The sequence below is a fragment of the Gorilla gorilla genome, chromosome 15 (genome assembly GCF_029281585.2).
Source record: "Gorilla gorilla gorilla isolate KB3781 chromosome 15, NHGRI_mGorGor1-v2.1_pri, whole genome shotgun sequence".
In the NCBI taxonomy this organism is placed as follows: Eukaryota; Metazoa; Chordata; class Mammalia; order Primates; family Hominidae; genus Gorilla; species Gorilla gorilla.
This window is the reverse complement of record NC_073239.2, coordinates 66,791,142-66,810,902: the sequence shown is the minus strand read 5'-3', so window position 1 is coordinate 66,810,902 and position 19,761 is coordinate 66,791,142. Positions and strand designations below refer to the sequence as shown.

Below are 19,761 nucleotides of genomic sequence, written 5' to 3'. Positions count from 1 at the left end.
TGCTGGGAGTACAGGTGTGAGCCACTGTGCCCAGCCTCTTTAATTTCATTTTAAAATTTATTTTGTTTTGTTTTGTTTGAGACAGGGTCTCACTCAGTCACCCAGGCTGGAGTGCAGTGGCACACTCACAGCTCACTGCAGCCTCAACCTCCTGGGCTCAGGTGGTCCTCTCACCTCAGCCTCCCTAGTAGCTGGGACTACAGGTGCATGCCACCACATCTGGCTAGTTTCTTATATTTTTTGTAGAGACTGGATTTCAACATGTTGCACAGGCTGGTTTCGAACTCCTGGGCTCAAGTGATCCACCCGCCTCAGTCTCCTAAAGGGCTGGGATTACAGGCGCAAGCCACTGTGCCTGGCTGTTTTGTTTTTTAAACTTTGTGAGCTGTGTCGTACATATGAAACTGTGCATAAGACATACACATAATGTAAGTTTAAGGAATTTATAAAGTGAGAAACTATATAATTGGCATCTAGAAATAGAACTTTGCCTGCATCCCAGAAACCCGCACCCAAGTACCTTTCCTCTTAGAAATAACCACTATTCTGACTTCGTGGCATTCTCTTGTTATTCTTAATGGTTTTTAGTGCCTGAATATATCTCTAAATAATATTTGAACGGTCTTGACTACCAGAAAGTTCTTCCTTATGTTAAGATTTAATCCATTGCCCTAAAATTTTTTCATTAGTACTTTCTTTAACCCTTGGGGTTATAAACAACAAATTTAGCATTATTTTTACCCAGAAGAACCACAACTATTTTTTGTATTACATGGTTTCAATTGAATTCCACTATTCTGTTTGTTCCATTTGTATGTCTTTCTGGGAAAATACGATTCCCCAGTACACAACAATGTATTCTATCTCTGATTTACTCTCTAAGCATAAGACTGAAAAATCCCATCTCTCATTCTAGATCCCAGACATCTATTGATGAGGCCAAACATAGTGATGGTTAATGCTAAGCTTATAAGAGACTAAAATATTTTATATAAGACAGTGCCTGGGGCTCAGTTTAAAGCTACTGAAAAAAGAAATGGGAATGGTTTCCTTATAAAAGGATGAGTTTGGTCCTCTTGTCTCTCTCATTCTCTCCTTGCCCTTCCACCATGAGATGTAACACCAAGAAAGCCCTTTCAAGATGCCAGTCCTTTGATCTTGGACTTCCTAGTCTCCAGAACTGTGAGGCATTAAATTTATGTTCTTCATAAATTACTTAGTTTGTGGTGTTCTGTTATAGTAGTGTAAAATGAATTATGGCAACAAATAAAATTTGCATATATTTGAGGTGTGTATATATATAAATATATCATATATATTATATAAATATTATATAAATATATTATACATATTATATAAATATATACATATACTTATATTATATAAATATTATATATTATATAAATATAATATATAAATATATATTATATAAATATATATTAATATATATTATATAAATATATATTAATATATATTATATAAATATATATTAATATATATTAATATAATATATATTAATATATATTAATATAATATATATTAATATATTATATAAATATATATTAATATATATTATATAAATATATATTAATATATATTATATAAATATATATTATATAAATATAATATATATAAATATAATACATAAATATATATTATATAAATATAATACATAAATATATATTATATAAATATAATACATAAATATATATATTATATAAATACAAATATATATTATATAAATATAATATATATAATATATATATATATTTTTTTGAGACAGGGTTTCCTTCTTTTTGCCCAGGCTAGAGTACAATGGCACAGTCTCGGCTCTTTGCAACCTCCACCTCCTGGGTTCAAGCGATCCTCCTGCCTCAGCCTCCCAAGTAGCTGGGATTACAGATGCCTGCCACCACACCCGGCTAATTTTTGTATTTTTAGTAGAGACAGGGTTTCAGCATGTTGACCAGGCTGATCTTGAACTCCCAACCTCAGGTTATACACCCACCTTGGCCTCCCAAAGTGCTGGGATTACAGGCGTGAGCCACTGCACCCGGCCAATTTTTTTTTTTTTTTTTTTTTTAATTAGACAGGGTGTTACTCTGAAGCTCCTGCTGGAGTGTGGTGGCACAATTATGGCCACCATGCCTTGACCTCCTGGGCTGAAGGGATCCTCCTGCCTCAGCCTCCCATGTAGCTGGGACCACAGGTACACACCATCACACCTGGCTAATTTTTTAATTTTTTTGTAGAGATTGGTGAGAGGGCCTCACTATGTTGTCCGGGCTGGTCTTCTGGGCTCAGGCCATCTGCCAGCCTTGGCCTCCCAAGGTGTTGGAATTATAGGTGTGAGCAACCCGGCCCAGCCATGTGATGTTTTGATGTATTTATACACTGTGAGATGATTACTACAATCAAGCCAATTAACACATCCATAACCTCACACTTTGTATGTGTGTACTTGATATCCACTTTCTTAGCAAATTTCTGTTTTTTATTTTAATTTAACTTTTATTTTAAGTTCATGAGGTATATGTGCAGGTTTGTTATATAGGTAAATTTGTGTCATGGGGTTTGTTTTACAGGTTATTTCATCACCCAGTATTAAACCTAGTACCCATTAGTTATTTTTGCTGACCCTCTCCCCCCTCCCATTCTCCACCCTCTGATAAGCGCCAGTGTGTGCTGTTCCCTTCCATGGGTCCATGTGTTCTCATCATTCAGCTCCCATTTATAAGTGAGAACATACGGTATTTGGTTTTCTGTTCCCATGCAAATTTCAAGCATACAATACATTACTATGAACTATAATGAGCATGTTGTACATTAAGTCTCCAGAACTTATTCCACTTATAACCGAAAGTTTGTGCATTTTGACCAGTATCTTCCCATTTCCCCCACATCCCAAGTCTTGGAAACCACATTTCTGCTGTCTGTTTCTATGAGAAACTTCTAGATTCCACGTATACGTGAGATCATGCAGTATTTGTCTTTTTGTGTCTGGCTTATTTCACTTAGCATAATGTCCTCCAGGTTCATCCATGTTGTTAAATCCATGCCAGTTGCAAACAGCAAGATTTATTTCTTTTTTGAAAGCTGAATAATATTCCACTGTATGTATGTATGTGTGTGTGTGTGTACATATATATTTGCACTCATTATCCGTTCATCCATTGATGAAAAGTAGATTATCCCTATATCTCGGCTATTGTGAATAATGCTGCAGTGAACATGAACATATATCTTCAGGATAGTGATTTTGTTGCTAGATCACATGGTAATTCTATTCTTAATTTTGTGAGGAGCCTTTATACTGTTTTGCACAATGGCTCTACTAATTTACATTCCCATCAACAGCATACAAAAGTTCCCTGTTCTCCACATTCTCGCCAATGCTTTCATATTTTGGGCCATTCTGTATGGTTTACTGTACCGTATGACAGTAATGCTGTGCAGTATGTGCTATAGCCATTTTTGCATCTACTGGTACCAGTTCTGAAATAGCAGCGGCGCCCTTTCTGTTTAGAGTCGCCTTCTGGTGGTAGGAATTCTGGTTGCTACCATGTGTAGCCTGCAAGCCTCTAGCAGCTCTTTTGCAGCGACGCCGAGCGCCGGGCGCGGTGGCGCGTGCCTGTAGTCCCAGCTACTCGGGAGGCTGAGGCTGGAGGATCCCTTGAGTTCAGGAGTTCTGGGCTGTAGTGCGCTATGCCGATCGGGTGTCCGCACTAAGTTCGGCATCAATATGGTGACCTCCCGGGAGCGGGGGACCACCAGGTTGCCTAAGGAGGGGTGAACCGGCCCAGGTCGGAAACGGAGCAGGTCAAAACTCCCGTGCTGATCAGTAGTGGGATTGCGCCTGTGAATAGCCACTGCACTCCAGCCTGGGCAACATAGTGAGACCCTGCCTCTTTTGAGTTCTCACCTTATAAAGTAGCCTTTCTTCCCATGCATCTATCCTAAGACAAAAGAAATGCAGAATTTACATTCTTACAGGACTATTTTCCTCACTACACTGTGAATCCCCCCTCCCACTCCACCCCCGTTGGGAATCTTCTTATTTTTATTTTTATCTTATTTCACCATTATCTAGCTAAACACTTGCACATTCATGCTGCCAAGTGTTTATGGAGCACCGATTGTACACCAGGTACTGTGGTGAGTCTCAGGGGTACCAAGACCGAGGTTCGATGAGAATCCTGTAATCAAGTGCAGAATGCTCCTTCGGAGAGCAGGACCCATCAAAATAGGAACTCCGTTTTGAGAGTTCGCCTCGATCGTTGAGGATAATCTTAGAAGGACCGAAGCAGTTCCGTTTCGTTACATTTCAAAATCTTATGTCAAAGTAAGCGCGCAGAAAGGGGTCCTTGCTCTTCTACACTGAGCCCTACGGCCCCCCTGTGGGGAAATACTCCTGATAATCATCTCGAAAATTGTTTCGACCAGCAGGGGTCACTATGAAGGCTGACTTGAGCCCAAAACACAGTGGGGCACGGTAACCAGACTGGTCCGTAAGGGTTCCAGGAAGGAATGCAGTTTCAAGAGAACAGTTTGAATCTTTATTCGAATTTGAATTTTGGTACAATGAAGAGAGTCAGCTGCAACTTGACAATCGAAATCCTCAGAAAAGCGACACAAATACGTTCGCCTCAAGGAATATTGGGTCTTCTGCGCGGCCGTAGAGCTCCGCCAAGTGCGCCTGCGCGGAAGAGAAGCGGCGTCGAGTCCGGCCGAGCAGTAGAGGAAATTGCGGTAGTGACCCTCGGGCCTCGCCATGAAGAGCCGCTTTAGCACCATTGACCTCCGTGCCGTACTCGCGGAGCTGAATGCTAGGTACTGTACCCTAAGTGACGAGGCTCGTGCGGGGAGTGCAGGAGGCAGAGGCCGGAGTCCCATGGCGCAAACAGACCAGCTTGATGTGTTTCCTTATTTCCTAGTGCGTCTATGGACCTGCCTAGGCCTGAGTGGGCAGGCATGTGGTGTCTTTCCCGTGACCCTAAGGATACCCCTGGGGGTCCCAGACACCTCGTGCCCCATCCCCCGCGTCCTCCCAGCTCTCTGGCTTGCCCCGCTAGCGCGAAGCTCTTGCATTGTTGGCCTGGGTTGTCCGGGTCGGGCAGGAAACGTTTGTTAAAACACGAGACGCCAGAGTGGTCGTTTGCTTCAGAGGTTTCCAGACTGGGGGCTTGGTTTCTTGAACACTTCCCGCCCCTCACCCCAGAGAGAGAGAGAGCATCGCGGTTTTAGCTGGATTGAGCAGATTTGGACTGAGATCTGGATTCTAGTCTGGATTCTATTATTCAGCCCTGTGAGCTTTGTCATATTTTCGGGGCCCTCTTTTATCTTTTTTTTTTCTCCCTTGTAATAAATTAATTGGATTATATTTTACTGTATTTCTCCCCCAAAATTGGGTCATTTGGAAGACGCAAGCTAGTGTGTTGTTCCTAGAGCTGATAGACCACTTCTGTTTTTAAATCGTTACTCTTAAGTTTTGAACTGAATCTCCAAATGGCTTTCAGACTCTGCTCCTCGGCTGACTCCATATCCTTAGAGACTGAGATCCGCTCTTTCGAAGCTTTTATTAAATTATGTGTAGTTTTATGTTTCAGACAATAGTGTAACATGTTACATGTTTCCTTTATCTTTGCAGCTTGCTAGGAATGAGAGTAAACAATGTTTATGATGTGGATAATAAGACATACCTTATTCGTCTTCAAAAGTAAGAACATTTTATAGGCTTATTTTCTCTTTGACAGTTAAGTATGAGATTACTGATTTTTTTTTTTTACCTGCATTTTAAGCCTGTTTAACAATTAGCTTTGGCATATACCCTAAAGAAAAATTCGACTTTTTTCTTCTACAGACCGGACTTTAAAGCTACACTTTTACTTGAATCTGGCATACGAATTCATACAACAGAATTTGAGTGGCCTAAGAATATGATGCCGTCTAGTTTTGCCATGAAGGTAAACTTGTTACACTTGAAGCTAAATTTTAAGAGACTGCTCACTAACAATTAAGTTTTTAATTGGGGTTTCCTTCACTGTTACGAATAAAGTGCAGATAAAATGAAGGTAAAGGGAGTGGTTGACAGATAATGGGTTGAATAAAGTGAATATTTATTAATTGATTTCTCCCCATTACCTTTCACATCCTGTTCTGCTCCAGATCTTCTGTTTCCACAGTCACTATTAGAGTTCAAGCTTTTATCACATTCAGCCTTACAGTTCCTTAACTGTAATTCACTTCTCTGCATCAAAACAATTCTAAATTAGACCAACGTTAATTTTTTTGTTTGTTTTTGTTTGTTTGTTTTTTGTTTGTTTTTGAGAAGGAGTCTCGCTCTGTCACCCAGGCTGGAGTGCGGTGGCACAGTCTTGGCTCACTGCAACCTCTGCCTCCCAGGTTCAAGTGATTCTCCTGCCTCAGCCTCCTGAGTAGCTGGGATTACAGGCGTGTGCCACCAGACCCGGCTAATTTCTGTATTTTTAGTAGAGATGGGGTTTCACCATGTTGGCCAGTCTGATCTCAAATGCGTGACCTCAGGCGATCCGCCAGCCTCAGCCTCCTGAAGTGCTGGGATTACAGGCATGAGCCACCGTGCCTGGCCCAACATTAATTTTTTTAAAGTATAATTTTCATTAGTTACCTCACCTTTTATGGTTTCCTAATTTCTAAATCCATATTCTATAGCCTAACATTCTTGGCTTTTTGTGTTCTTTCTCCTCCCTGCCCCACCTTTTTTTCCTAGTCGTATCTTGCAGAGCTCACTTTTGTGAGTCGTATTCCTCTGTACCCAGTCGGTATTTTTTTTTTTTTTTGGAATACTCACTGACATTAATATGTTACTAAGTCTTTTTATTTTTCTATTTTGTTTTTACTATTAAAACAGATTTTTACATGGGTGGGCATGCTACCCATTCTTTTATTGATGTAACATATAGATTGAAAATTCATGTGGTACACGAGACTTTCGAGTCACATATACTTAACTTTGAATTAATGGCTTTGTCAGAAAGTAATTTTATAACCTGGAAAAGTTACTTAACCTCTTGGAATTTAGTTTCTTTAAATGTAAAATGTGGATAGTACCTCCTTCATGAAATTATTGGATTAATTGAAATGACATATAAAACACCTAAAACAGACCAGGTACGGTGGCTCATGCCTGTAATCCCAACACTTTGGGAGGCTGAGGCAGGTGGATCACTTGAGGTCAGAAGTTCAAGGCCAGCCCAGCCAACATGGTGAAACCCTGTCTCTACTAGCCAGGTGTGGTGGCTCACGCCTGTAATTCCAGCTACTTGGGAGGATGGGGCAGGAGAACCACTTGAACCTGGGAGATAGAGATTGCAGTGAGCCGAGTTCGCACTGTTTCACTCCAGCCTGGGTGATAGAGTGAGACTCTATCTAAAAAAAAAAAGAAAGGCACCTGAAACAATACCTGACACATATTAGAACTCCGTACGTGTTCATTTCCTTCCTGCTCCGCTCCTTACTTTGGAAATGTATCTGTTATGGCATTGAGTTATTTCATTAGAGGCTTTACAGAGAAGAGCTTTACCCCCCAGCAATTTAGAGTCTGTTTTAGATTACAAATTAGGTAAGTGTTTGCATATCACAAGGGCTTTCACAAAATTCTCAGATTATTAAAGTTTGATTTATTTAATAGTAACCCAAAATAGTTCTTTTGGGGCCTGTCCTTAATAATAATGACAATAATAATGCTACCTGTTGTGTAGCACTTTTTAAGGCAGATGAATAATATGTATTTCATTTAAGTTGTTTAGCAACTCAGTGGACTGTGAAGAACAAATACAATTTCAGTTTTATGGATGAGGTAACAGGCCAGTGAAATAGGACACTGGGATTGTGTAAACATCTCCAAATCAGACTACACTAATAGGTCAGTCACTTTAAAAAATACTTAGAATTCTATGGGTTAGGTGTACGTGTCAATCTAAATGTATAGAAAGATTTCCTCAATGGAGCAGACAATGTTAAGCACTTTATAAATCAAAGAGCTGTTACTGTTGCATGGCACAGGCAGAGTTATGTCTATTATGTGATAAATCACAGTGGTTGTTCCAGTATTCACATTTGGGGATGACAGCTATAGCTTTGTGGCACACAGCAGCAGGTTGATTTCACCAAGCTGTTGATAGGGAAATGAAACAAGCTTTAAATATGTACTATGTGTCCATCTGTACTCTCCATGATAAATAATCCCCTTTTTACTATTCCTTTGTGTGAACTTCTGTCCTTTCAATGATGCCTTTTGTCTTCATTTTTCTTGAATAAAATTATTACTCAGGGACTCTGGAAGAACTGATTGTGATTTTCCTCTAGGGATTTAAAGATAGCCCTACATGTAGGTTACTGTTTAATCAAATAAGTATAGGTCATTCTTAAAACTACTGAATTAAGGAGGAGCAGATTGTTTATCCTAGGAAGTTATTCTGCCTATGTTAAGTATATAAAATGCGAATTTCAGTCAATTTGAGCTATAAGGTCTGGAGAAGAACTCTTCTTAGTTATGAAAATGTTAGCATTAATTTTAATAATGAATTTATGTGTTTCTTGTTTTTTTTCAACCTTTGTCAAGGAGTGGATTTTTTGTCTTTTTTTTAAGGTGGTTTTAGATTAACTTCTGTAAAATTTGTTTTGTATTTAAGTCTTTTTTTTTTTTGAGACGGAGTCTTGCTCTGTCACCAGGCTGGAGGGCAGTGGTGCAGTCTTGGCTCACTGCAACCTCAGTCTCCTGGGTTCAAGTGATTCTCGTGTCTCAGCCTCCCAGGTAGCTGGGATTACAGGCACACGCCACCATGCCTGGCTAATTTTTGTATTTTTAGTAGAGATGGGGTTTCACCATGTTGGCCAGGCTGGTCTTGAACTCCTGACGTCGTGATCCGCCTGCCTCGGCCTCCCAGAGTGCTGGGATTACAGGTGTGAGCTGCCATACCCAGACTGTATTTGAGTCTTGAAGAAAGCATTCTTTCTTATTGGTCTTAACTAAAGGGTCTTTTATATTAAAAAATTAGAAACAATTGTAAGATATTTTAGAGGCTACAGAGTAGTCTTGTTACCAGTCCATGTCATACTTCAATATTTGTACAAAAAGACGGTACATGTAATCTAAAAGAGTAGGTATTGCCAAGTAAATTGTATTTGGATTTGATATGCTAATATTATTTTAATTGTTAATAAGAAAACCTTATGGCCAGGGATAGGAGGAAGGGGATTTAATAAAGAATGAGAGTTATTACATTGGATTGAAATAGGTTATCAAAAGCTTAGAGACGATACCAGGAAAATTCTCTTTGGGTTATATTAGTAAAGTTTGTAGGAATAAGCTGGGCACGGTGTCAGGGCACTTGTAATCCTAGCTACTTGGGAGGCTAAGGTGGGAGGATTGCTTGAGTCCAGGAGTTTGAGCCTTGCCTGGGCAACAGAGAGACTCTGTCCCTTTCTTTTTTTTTTTTTCTTTCTTTTTTTTTTTTTTTGAGACAGAGTCTTGCTCTGTTGCCCAGGCTGGATTGCAGTAGTGTCATCTCGGCTCACTGTAACCTCTGCCTCTTGGGTTCAAGCGATTCTTTTGCCTCAGCCTCCTGAGTAGCTGGGGTTACAGGCATGCGCCAGCACGCCCAGCTAATTTTTGTATTTTTAGTAGAGATGGGGTTTCACCATATTGGCCAGGCTGGTCTTGAACTCCTGACCTCAAGGGATCCACCCACCTTGGCCTCCCAAAGTGTTGGGATTACAGGCCTGAGCCACTGCTCCTGGCAAAGACTCTGTCTCTTAAAAAAAAAAAAAAGAATTGGTAGGATTAACTGGATATAAGGTGGTGGACTATTTACAGGATACCATAAGCCATAAGCTCATGGTCCATAGTTGATATGTATTAGAAGTAGAAGATTAGTGGAAACAATTAATTAATTTTGAACATAAATGAAGCACACAAAAGGGAAATTTGGCATACTTAGAAGTGTCATCAAAGAGACTTAAATAAAGGGACTGGGTGTGGTGGCTCATGCCTGTAATCCTAACACTTTGGGAGGCCGAGGTGGGCAGATTGCCTGAGCTCAGGAGTTCGAGACCAGCCTGGGCAACGTGGTGAAACCCCGTCTCTACTAAAATACAAAAAATTAGCCAGGCGTGGTAGTGGGCACCTGTAGTCCCAGCTACTCTTGGGAGGGTGAGGCAGGAGGATTGCTTGAACCTGGGAGGCAGAAGTTGCAGTGAGCCAAGATTGTGCGACTGTACTCCAGCCTGGGTGACAAAGTGAGACTCCGTCTCCAAAATAAATAAATAAATAAATAAATAAATAAATAAATAAAGGTTGGCTGGGCACAGTGGCTCACGCCTGTAATCCCAGCACTTTGGGAGGCTGAGGTGGGCGGATCACGAGGTCAGAACTTCGAGACCAGCCTGACCAACATGGTGAAACCCCGTCTCTACTAAAAATAGAAAAATTAGCTGGGCGTGGTGGCACACGCCTGTAATTTCAGCTACTCGGGAGGCTGAGGCAGGAGAATCACTTGAACCTGGGAGGCGGAGGTTGCAGTGAGCTGAGACTGTGCCACTGCATTCCAGCCTGGGCGACAGAGCGAGACTCTGTCTCAAAATAAAGTAAATAAATAAAGGTTGTGGCTTTGAGTGAGGTCATTAGGACAACAATAAGGAATTTAGCAGTGGTATAAAGCAACAAAGCAAATTTGTTATAGGTCCATCATTCTCTACTTAAAAATTGAAAATAAAAGCCTGGCTCAGTAGCTTACGCTTGTAATCCCAGCACTTTGGGAGGCCAAGGCAGGAGGATTGCTTGTGTCCAGGAGTTTGAGATTAGCCTGGGCGACATAGTGAGACCCTGTCTCTACAAATAATGAAAAAATTAGCTGGGGATAGTGGCATGTGCCTGTGGTCCCAATCCTCAGGAGGCTGATGCAGGAGGATCACCTGAGCCAGGGAAGTCGAGGCTGCAGCGAGCCATGATCACACCACTGGGCTCCAGTTTGGGTGACAGAGCGAGACCCTGTCTTAAAAAAATGCAAATAAAACACTGTTTCAGAGTTAGTGTTTATAATAAAATGTTTTCCCTCTGATTATCATCTGCAATCTATTACTTTATGACTATGCTGTTATTCACAACGTTTTAAGTATTCCTGATGATAATGAAAAGAAGCTTATTTATAAACCAATACCAAATGGTTAGGAATTCACTTTTACTAAATGAATGCCTTTTTCTTTCTCTTGCTAGTGCCGAAAACATTTGAAGAGTCGGAGATTAGTCAGTGCAAAACAGCTTGGTGTGGATAGAATTGTAGATTTTCAATTTGGAAGTGATGAAGCTGCTTATCATTTAATCATTGAGCTCTATGATAGGGTAAGTTAAATTTGTGGGATATGGTGAAGGAAAATTCCTTATTAATCATTTTGTAATAGTGCTATATAACATGAGTGGGGGAACATTTTTTTTCTGTGTCAAAGGTTGTTACTACCCTAGGAAATGGGTGCCACACAAGTAAAATAAAATTTTCCAGTAATAACCTTCATTTTATCTGTAGGTCTGAGTTTAGGCAGACTTTAGCCATTTAGAATAGCCTTATGAATGTAGGAGATGAAGATCTGAGAAGTAAATTATTTGGTACTTGACATTTCAGGACTAATATGCAACCAGAAAATAGTCAAATACGGTCATGCACTGATGCGCTGTATGTATAGTGATGTTTCAGTCAACAACAGACTGCATATAAACGTTGGTCCTGTAAGATTGTAATGGATCTAATAAATTCTTACTGCTTAGTGACATCTTGATCCTGACTCTGTGTAGGCCTAGGCTGGTGTGTGAGTTTGTGTGTTAGTTTTTAGCAAAAACATTAAAAGTAAAAACAAAACAATTTAAAATGGAAAAAAGCTTAGAGAATATGGATCTAAATAAAGAAAATATTGTACAGCTGTACGATATGTGTTTTAAGCTAAGTGTTATTACAAGAGTCAAAAAGTTAAAAAGTTTAAAGTTTATAAAGTAAAAAAGTTCCAGGAAGCTAAGGTTAATTTATTATTGAAGAAAGAAAAACATCTTAAAAATAAATTTGGCTGAGCGCAATAACTCAGGCCGGGCACAGTGGCTCACACCTGTAATCCTAGCATTTTGGGAGGCCGAGGAGGGTGGATCACCTGAGGTCAGGAGTTCAAGACCAGCCTGGCCAACATGGCAAAACCCCGTCTCTATTAAAAAATACAAAAATTAGCTGGGCGTGGTGGCGGGCAGCTATAATCCCAGCTACTCGGGAGGCTGAGGCAGGAGAATCACTTGAACCTGGGAGGCGGAGGTTCCAGTGAGCTCAGATTGTGTCACTGTGCTCCAGCCTGGGCAACAGAGCAAGACTTTGTCTCAAAAATAAATAAACTAACTAACTAACTAACTTAATCTGGGCCGGGTGTGGTGGCTCACACCTGTAATCCCAGCACTTTGGGAGGCCAAGGCGAGTGGATCACCTGAGGTCAGGAGTTTGAGACCAGACTGCCTAATGTGGCAAAACTGCATCTCTACTAAAAATACAAAAATTAGCCTGGTGTGATGGTGCGTGCCTGTAGTCCCAGCTACTCAGGAGGCTGAGGCAGGAGAATCCCTTGAACCTGGGAGGCAGTGGTTGCAGTGAGCCGAGATCATGCCATTGTACTCCAGCTCAGGTGACAGAGTGAGATTCAGTCTCAAAAAGGAAAAAAAAAAATAATACATATATATATGTGTGTGTGTGTGTGTGTGTATGTATGTATATAAATAAAATACATAAACTTAATCTGGTCTGAGGTAAGCATAATTTTTTTAAAAATTAAAAAATAAACAAATTTAGTGTAGCCCAAGTGTGCAGTATTTATCAAGTCTACAGTAGTATGCAGTAATGTCCCAGGCCTTCACATTTACTCACTGTCACTCACCCAGAGCAGTTTTCAGTCCTGCATGCTCCATTCATGGTAAGTGCCCTATACAGGTATTCCATTTTTAATCTTTTATACCAGGGACTTTCAACCCCTGTGCTGCAGACTGGAACTGGTCTGTGGAACCAGGCCACACGGCAGGAGGTGAGCAGTATGTGAGTGAGCATTACTCACCTGAGCTCTGCCTCCTGTCAGATCAGTGGTGGCATTAGATTCTTATAGGAGCATGAACCCTATTGTGAACTGTGCATGCAAGGGATCTAGGTTGCATGCTTCTTGCGAGAATCTAATGCCTGATGATCTGAGGTGGAACAGTTTCATCCGGAAACCATACCCCTGCACCCCTCATCCATGGAAAAATTGTCTTCCATGAAACTGGTCCCTGGTGCCAAAGGTTGGGGACTGCATTTTTTTGTTTTGTTTTGTTTTGGGTTTTTTTTTTTTTTTGAGACAGAGTCTCACTTTGTTGCCCAGGCTGCAGTGCAAGGGCGTGATCTCAGCTCACTGCAACTTCCGCCTCCCAGGTTCAAGCGATCCTAGTGCCTCAGCCTCCTGAGTAGCTGGTATTACTGGCATGTACTACCATGCCCAGCTAATTTTTGTATTTTTAGTAGAGATGGGGTTTCACCATATTGGCTAGACTGTTCTCAAACTCCTGACCTCGGGTGATCTGCTTGCCTTGGCCTCCCAAAATGCTGGGATCACAGGCATGAGCCACTGCGCCCGGCCTGGAACTGTTGTTGTAATACCATATTTTTACTGTACTTTTTCTATATTTAGATATACTTAGATACACAAATACTTGCCATAGTATTACGGTTGACTACAGTATTCAGTAACATGCTATACAGATTCCTAGCCTAGGAGCAATAGGTTATATCATATCTTTGGTGGATGTAGTAGGCTACACCATCTAGGTTTGTGTAAGTATACTCTATTACGTTCACACGACATCGAAGTTGCCTAAATGCATTTCTTAGAATGTATCCCCATTGTTAAGCAATGCATGACATTGGGTCTGCCTTCTTTTATGCAATATTTTTTATTTTTTTGAGATAGAGTCTTGCTCTGTTGGCCAGGCTGGAATGCAGTGGCATGATCAGGGCTTACTGCAAACTCGGCCTCCTGGGCTCAAGTGACCCTCTTGCCTTAGCCTTTCATGTAGCTGGTACCACAGATGTGCACCACCATGCCTGGCCAATTTTTTTATTTTTTGTAGAGACAGACTCTCACTTTGTTGCCTAGGCTGACCTTGGACCCCTGGCTCAAGCAATCTTCCCATCTCAACCTCCTAAGGTGTTGGGATTACTGGGGTGAGCCACCACGCCTGGCTCTTCTATTCAATATGTAATGTCTGTGAGATTCATTGATGTTGAGAATTCCCTTAGCTCCACATCCTTAGCAACATTTGATATGATCTCTTAGAGCTCTTTATCTAATCTGATTATGAGCCCTTTGCTGATTATTTGTGTTGTAAGTGTCCTTTTCTACTCTAACCTGAGTTTTTACTCATTCTTTTTTTTTATTTTTTAATTTTTTTTGAGAATAAGTCTCACCCTGTCGCCAGGCTGGAGTGCAGTGGTGTGATCTCGGCTCACTGCAACCTCCGCCTCCCGGGTTCAAGCGATTCTCCTGCCTTAGCCTCCGGAGTAGCTGGGATTACAGGCACCTGCCACCACGCCCAGCTAGTTTTTGTACTCTTAGTAAAACAGGGATTCACCATGTTGGCCAGTCTGGTCTTGAACTCCTGACCTCAGATAATCTGCCCGCCTTGGCCTCCCAAAGTGCTGGGATTACAGGCGTGAGCCACTGCGCCCGGCCTGCTACTGGTTTTTCAGCACTTAGTAATTTCTGGTTATCTATCTCTCTAACCAAGGTAAATGGTGGCTACATTTACTGAAGCCACTTACATTGCAACCTGTCATTTCAGATGAATTTGGGATTACTCCCACCGTATTCTGTGACTATCTTGTAAACAGTTGTAAGGCATTTTTGACTGTTTTCATGGATGCTTCTTTGTATTTTAATTACACCTGTAGAGTAACTCTTATCTTCACTGTCAGTAATAAATTTGGAAGGTGGTATTCTTTCGTTAGCTTTATTTTCATTATGTTCCCCCTTCTTTTTTATTGAAAAGGTTATCTAGCAATATTAAATTTTAAAAAGTCTTTAATTCTAAATCTTTAAGAAGTAATTTCATTTTAGCCTACATATGCCTTCCATTTTCTAGGATACAACTTTTTTGTGTGTCTTTGCTATGTTTTACCTAACATTATTTATATTTTCCTTTTTAACATTGTTTCCATTAGGTAACCTCTTTCTACTATTTTGTTGTGTTGAGCTATCATAATTTAATTTCCCTAACTTTTACATTTAGGCTGTTTGGGTTTTTTTTTTTTCTATTGTAGATAAATTTCAGTGAACATCTTTTTTTTTTGAGACGGAGTTTCACTCTTGTTGCCCAGGCTGGAGTGCAATGGCGTGATCTCGGCTCACAGCAACCTCCGCCTCCCAGGTTCAAGCCATTCTCCTGCCTCAGCCTCCTGAGTAGCTGGGATTACAGGCATGCGCCACCATGCCTGGCTAATTTTGTATTTTTAGTAGAGACGGGGTTTCTCCATGTTGGTCAGGCTGGTCTTGAACTCCGGACCTCAGGTGATCTGCTCGCCTCAGCCTCCCAAAGTGCTGGGATTACAGGCGTGAGCCACTGCGCCTAGCCATTCAGTGAACATCTTTAAGCATATTGCCTTTGGTTTTACTGGAGTGTTGGAGTTACTTCATTGGGCTACATTACCAAATGTGGAAATATGTGGGCAAATGGTATAATTAACTATATTGCTCTTGCCATGTAACTATTAATATTAAAAGACAAATTGCAGGTGAAAGTGTAATATGTTCCTTGCCTGGCTGGCTTCTGAAATTGACCACATTTTCTTTCTCAATTTTTTTTTTTTTTTTTTAAGACAAGAGTTTTGCTCTTGTTGCCCAGGCTGGAGTGCAATGGCTCAGTCTCAGCTCACTGCAACCTCCACCTCCCAGGTTCAAGCGATTCTCCTGCCTCAGTCTCCCAAGTGCCTGGGATTACAGGCATGCACCACCACGCCCAACTAATTTTGTATTTTTAGTAGAGACAGGGTTTCTCCATGTTGGTCAAGCTGGTTTTGAACTCCCGACCTCAGGTGATCCTCCCGCCTCGGCCTCCCAGAGTGCTGTGATTACAGGCATGAGCCACCGTGCCCGGCTTCTTTCTCAATTTTTAAGTAGTTTCAAAAATGATTTGCTTTGTTTTTTTCTGTTTTGTTTTGTTTTTTTATTTCCTTTTTTTTTTTTTTTTTTTTTGAGACAGAGTTTGCTCTTGTTGCCCAGGCTGGAATGCAGTGGTGTGATCTCAACTCACTGCAGTCTCCACCTCCCAGATTCAAGTGATTCTCCTGCCTCAGCCTCCCAAGTAGCTGGGATTATAGGCACCCGCCACCATACCTGGCTAACTTTTGTATTTTTAGTAGAGATGGAATTTCACCATGTTGGCCAGGCTGGTCTCAAAGTCCTGACCTCAAGTGATCTGTCCGCCTCGGCCTTCCACAGTGCTGGGGTTACAGGTGTGAGCCACTGTGCCCGGCCTCAAAAATTATTTGAAAGAGCGCTAAATTGTATTTTATTTTATTGCAGGGGAACATTGTTCTTACAGATTATGAGTACGTAATTTTAAATATTCTAAGGTTTCGAGCTGATGAGGCAGATGATGTTAAATTTGCTGTTCGGGAACGCTATCCACTTGATCATGCTAGAGCTGCTGAACCTTTGCTTACTTTGGAAAGGTAAAGTGTTTTGTTTTTAAACCCATTTCATATTGTATTAAAATGTACTGGGCAACATAATGAGACCCTGTCTCTTAAAAAAAAGGTAAAATGGGTCATATGTCAGAACGTGAAAGAACTGTGAGATAAATAAAATATTTTGTTTTACTTAGATAACGTAACTAAATTTAGACTGTTTGAACTACATAAATGTGCATGTAAGCAATTAAGTCTTATTTGGGAGAGGCAAATGTATGTCCTTAGGTGTTTTTTTTTTTTTGAGATGGAGTCTCGCTCTGTTGCTCAGGCTGGAGTGCAGTGGCACAATCTCAGCTCACTGCAACCTCTGCATCCCAGGTTCAAGCGATTCTCCTGCCGCAGCCTCCCGAGTAGCTGGGACTATAGGCGTGCACCACCACGCCCAGCTAATTTTTGTATTTTTAGTAGAGATGGGGTTTCAACATGTTAGCCTTGCTGGTCTTGATCTCCTGACCTCAGGCAATCTGCCTGCCTCGGCCTCCCAAAGTGCTGGGATTACAGGCATGAGCCACTGCGCTCGGTTGTCTTTAGTTTTTTTAGAGGTGGTGTCTCCCCCTTCCCTGAGGCTGGAGTGCAGTTGGCGTGATCATAGCTCACTGCAGTCTTGAACTCCTGGGCTCAAGCAATCCTCCTGCCTCAGCCTCCCAAGTAGGTGGAACTACAGGAGCCCACCACAAGTCCTGGCTAACTTTTAAATTTTTTTGTAGACATGGGGTCTTGCTTTGTTGCCCAAGTTGGTCTTGAACTTGTGGCTTTAGCAATCCTCCCACTTCAGCCTTCTAAAGTGTTGGAGTTACAGGTATGAGCGACCGGGCCCAGCCAATGTCTTTCTTTTTCATTTTAATTTTTTTAAATTTTAAATTTTAAATTAAAAAATATGGAACACTTAACAAATTTCATGTCATCCTTGTGCAGGGGTCGTGCTAATCTCTGTTGCGTTCTAATTTTAGTATATGTGCTGCCGAAGCAAGCCCAATGTGTTTTTTAGCTAAGTTTTGGGTTACTTCAAATGGTTATGATTTCTTGGTAAATTGAGGAGACTTATTAGCTACTCTGTGAGAAGACAGATGGATATCTTGTGCAGAGGGCAAAGGGAGAGAAATTCTGGTTTACGTAAGAAAAAGGGAAGTAAGGTGAGGTAAAGTGATGATTGTAGCTGTATTTTTGTATTCCAGCTAGCTGGAAGGCCCTGCTGACTCATATTCTATAGCAGTGGTTCCTAAAGTTTAACATACATCATTTCTTTGTTCCTTCTCCACTCCCACTGCTTCACTTAACTAGTCTACATTAAATAAATAAATAAAGTTGATCAGGCACGGTAGCTCACGCCTGTAATTCCAGCACTTTGGGAGGCCGAGGAGGATGGATCACCTGAGGTCAGGAGTTCAGACCAGCCTGACCAACATGGTGAAACCCCAACTCTACTAAATTAAAAAAAAAAAAATTAGCTGGGCATGGTGGTGCATGCCTGTAATTTCAGCTATTTGGGAGGCTGAGGCAGGAGAATCTCTTGAACCCAGGAGGCAGAGGTTGCAGTGAGCCGAGATTGCGCCATTGCACTGCAGCCTTGGCAACAGAGCAAAACTGTGTCTCAAAAATTAAAAAAATTAAAAAAAAAAAAATAATTAACATGCTTCAGCATTACCTGGAGGGCTTGTTAAAACGTAGATTGCCACCCCCACCCTCTGCTAATTCAGTAGATCTAGTCTAGGACCCAGGAATTTGCATTTCTAACTAGTTCTCAGGTAATGCTGATGCTGGTATGGGGACCACATTGATGTACAGCATTCTTAAAAGTTGTTAGATGCTGGCTGGGCACGGTGTCTCACGCCTGTAATCCCACCGCTTTGGGAGGCCAAGGTGGGCGGATCACAAGGTCAGGAGATTGAGACCATCCTGGCTAACACGGTGAAACCCCGTCTCTACTAAAAATACAAAAAATTAGCCGGGCGTGGTGCCGGGCACCTGTAGTCCCAGCTACTCGGGAGGCTGAGGCAGGAGAATGGCATGAACCCGGGAGGCGGAGCTTGTAGTGAGCCGAGATCATGCCACTGTACTCCAGCCTGGGCGACAGAGCAAGATGCCGTCTCAAAAAAAAAAAACAAACAAACAAAAAAAAAGTTGTTCGATGCTTAATTAGGTAAACCATTTTGGATATTAAGATATGGCATGAAAATTTACAAACATTTAACTTTTACAGAAAAATGTCATTTTTATGTCATTTATATGTGGGCACATTGCTGACAATATGCCTTGGTCGAAAAAATACTGGTTTATCTTAGAAAACTGCCATTCAAGAACCTGTTAATCTTGGGTAAATATCTTTTATGATCCATTTTCTCATAACAGGAGAACGAATTCCTGTTAAGTTTCAGATTATTGTAAAGATCAGGTGAACTGATACAGATGAAAGTAGTATGAATATGAAGATTGCTGTAAGGTTTATTTAATATATGATAGAGGCATGTCAATTTTGTTTCACAGGTTGACTGAAATAGTAGCCAGCGCACCTAAGGGTGAACTACTGAAGAGGGTGCTTAACCCATTACTTCGTGAGTATTCCTGCGAATAGCAGTGAAATGTTTGCAAGACAGTGTGGTTTTCAGGAATATATTGAAATCTTTTATGGTTTTATTAGAAGATTTGAACAAGTGATCCTTGGAGTAAGTAGGAGTTTATTGTCAAAGAAAGAGAAGTTAAACCACATGAAGTTTGAGCTTTATCTATTAGATTTTATTTAAAAGCAGTGCAGATTGTGTTATCTAGTACTTCAGTGCTAATGGTAGTATTCTAAGAAATCAGATTTTTTCATTGTGAGTCTTTGATTTAATAACCACTTAGCTTAGTTTTTTTTTTTTTTTTAATTGGTGGGTCTCAGGGCATCCCAGCATCTGACAGGTCCTTTTGATCCCAATAAGCATTTTTGATCCCAATACACTTTTATACTTGAGAAGATCATCACTTAGCCCTATATTAAGGAATCTAG

The 19,761-nt window shown here is 41.0% G+C and overlaps 1 protein-coding gene and 1 non-coding gene across 4 annotated transcripts in view; one reads left to right on the top strand and one right to left on the bottom strand.

Moving 5' to 3' along the window:
• Positions 1–4,454: 4,454 nt before the first annotated feature.
• The window catches only part of NEMF (nuclear export mediator factor), a 69,147-nt gene continuing 53,840 nt past the window's right edge, over positions 4,455–19,761 (top strand). For 2 of the 3 annotated variants that reach the window (XM_004055143.5, XM_004055142.5), the window contains exons 1-6: positions 4,524–4,830; positions 5,648–5,716; positions 5,861–5,963; positions 11,255–11,380; positions 16,609–16,757; positions 19,260–19,327. In XM_004055143.5, the coding sequence (XP_004055191.3) occupies positions 4,772–4,830; positions 5,648–5,716; positions 5,861–5,963; positions 11,255–11,380; positions 16,609–16,757; positions 19,260–19,327 (574 nt within the window). In that variant the 5' untranslated portion in view covers positions 4,524–4,771. Of the gene's footprint in view, positions 4,831–5,647; positions 5,717–5,860; positions 5,964–11,254; positions 11,381–16,608; positions 16,758–19,259; positions 19,328–19,761 lie in introns of all 3 variants that reach the window. The other variant, XM_063697839.1, reaches the window with a different exon arrangement.
• LOC115930620 (U6 spliceosomal RNA) lies at positions 17,647–17,749 on the bottom strand. The gene has a single exon (XR_004067245.1). It is a non-coding gene; the product is annotated as a U6 spliceosomal RNA (small nuclear RNA).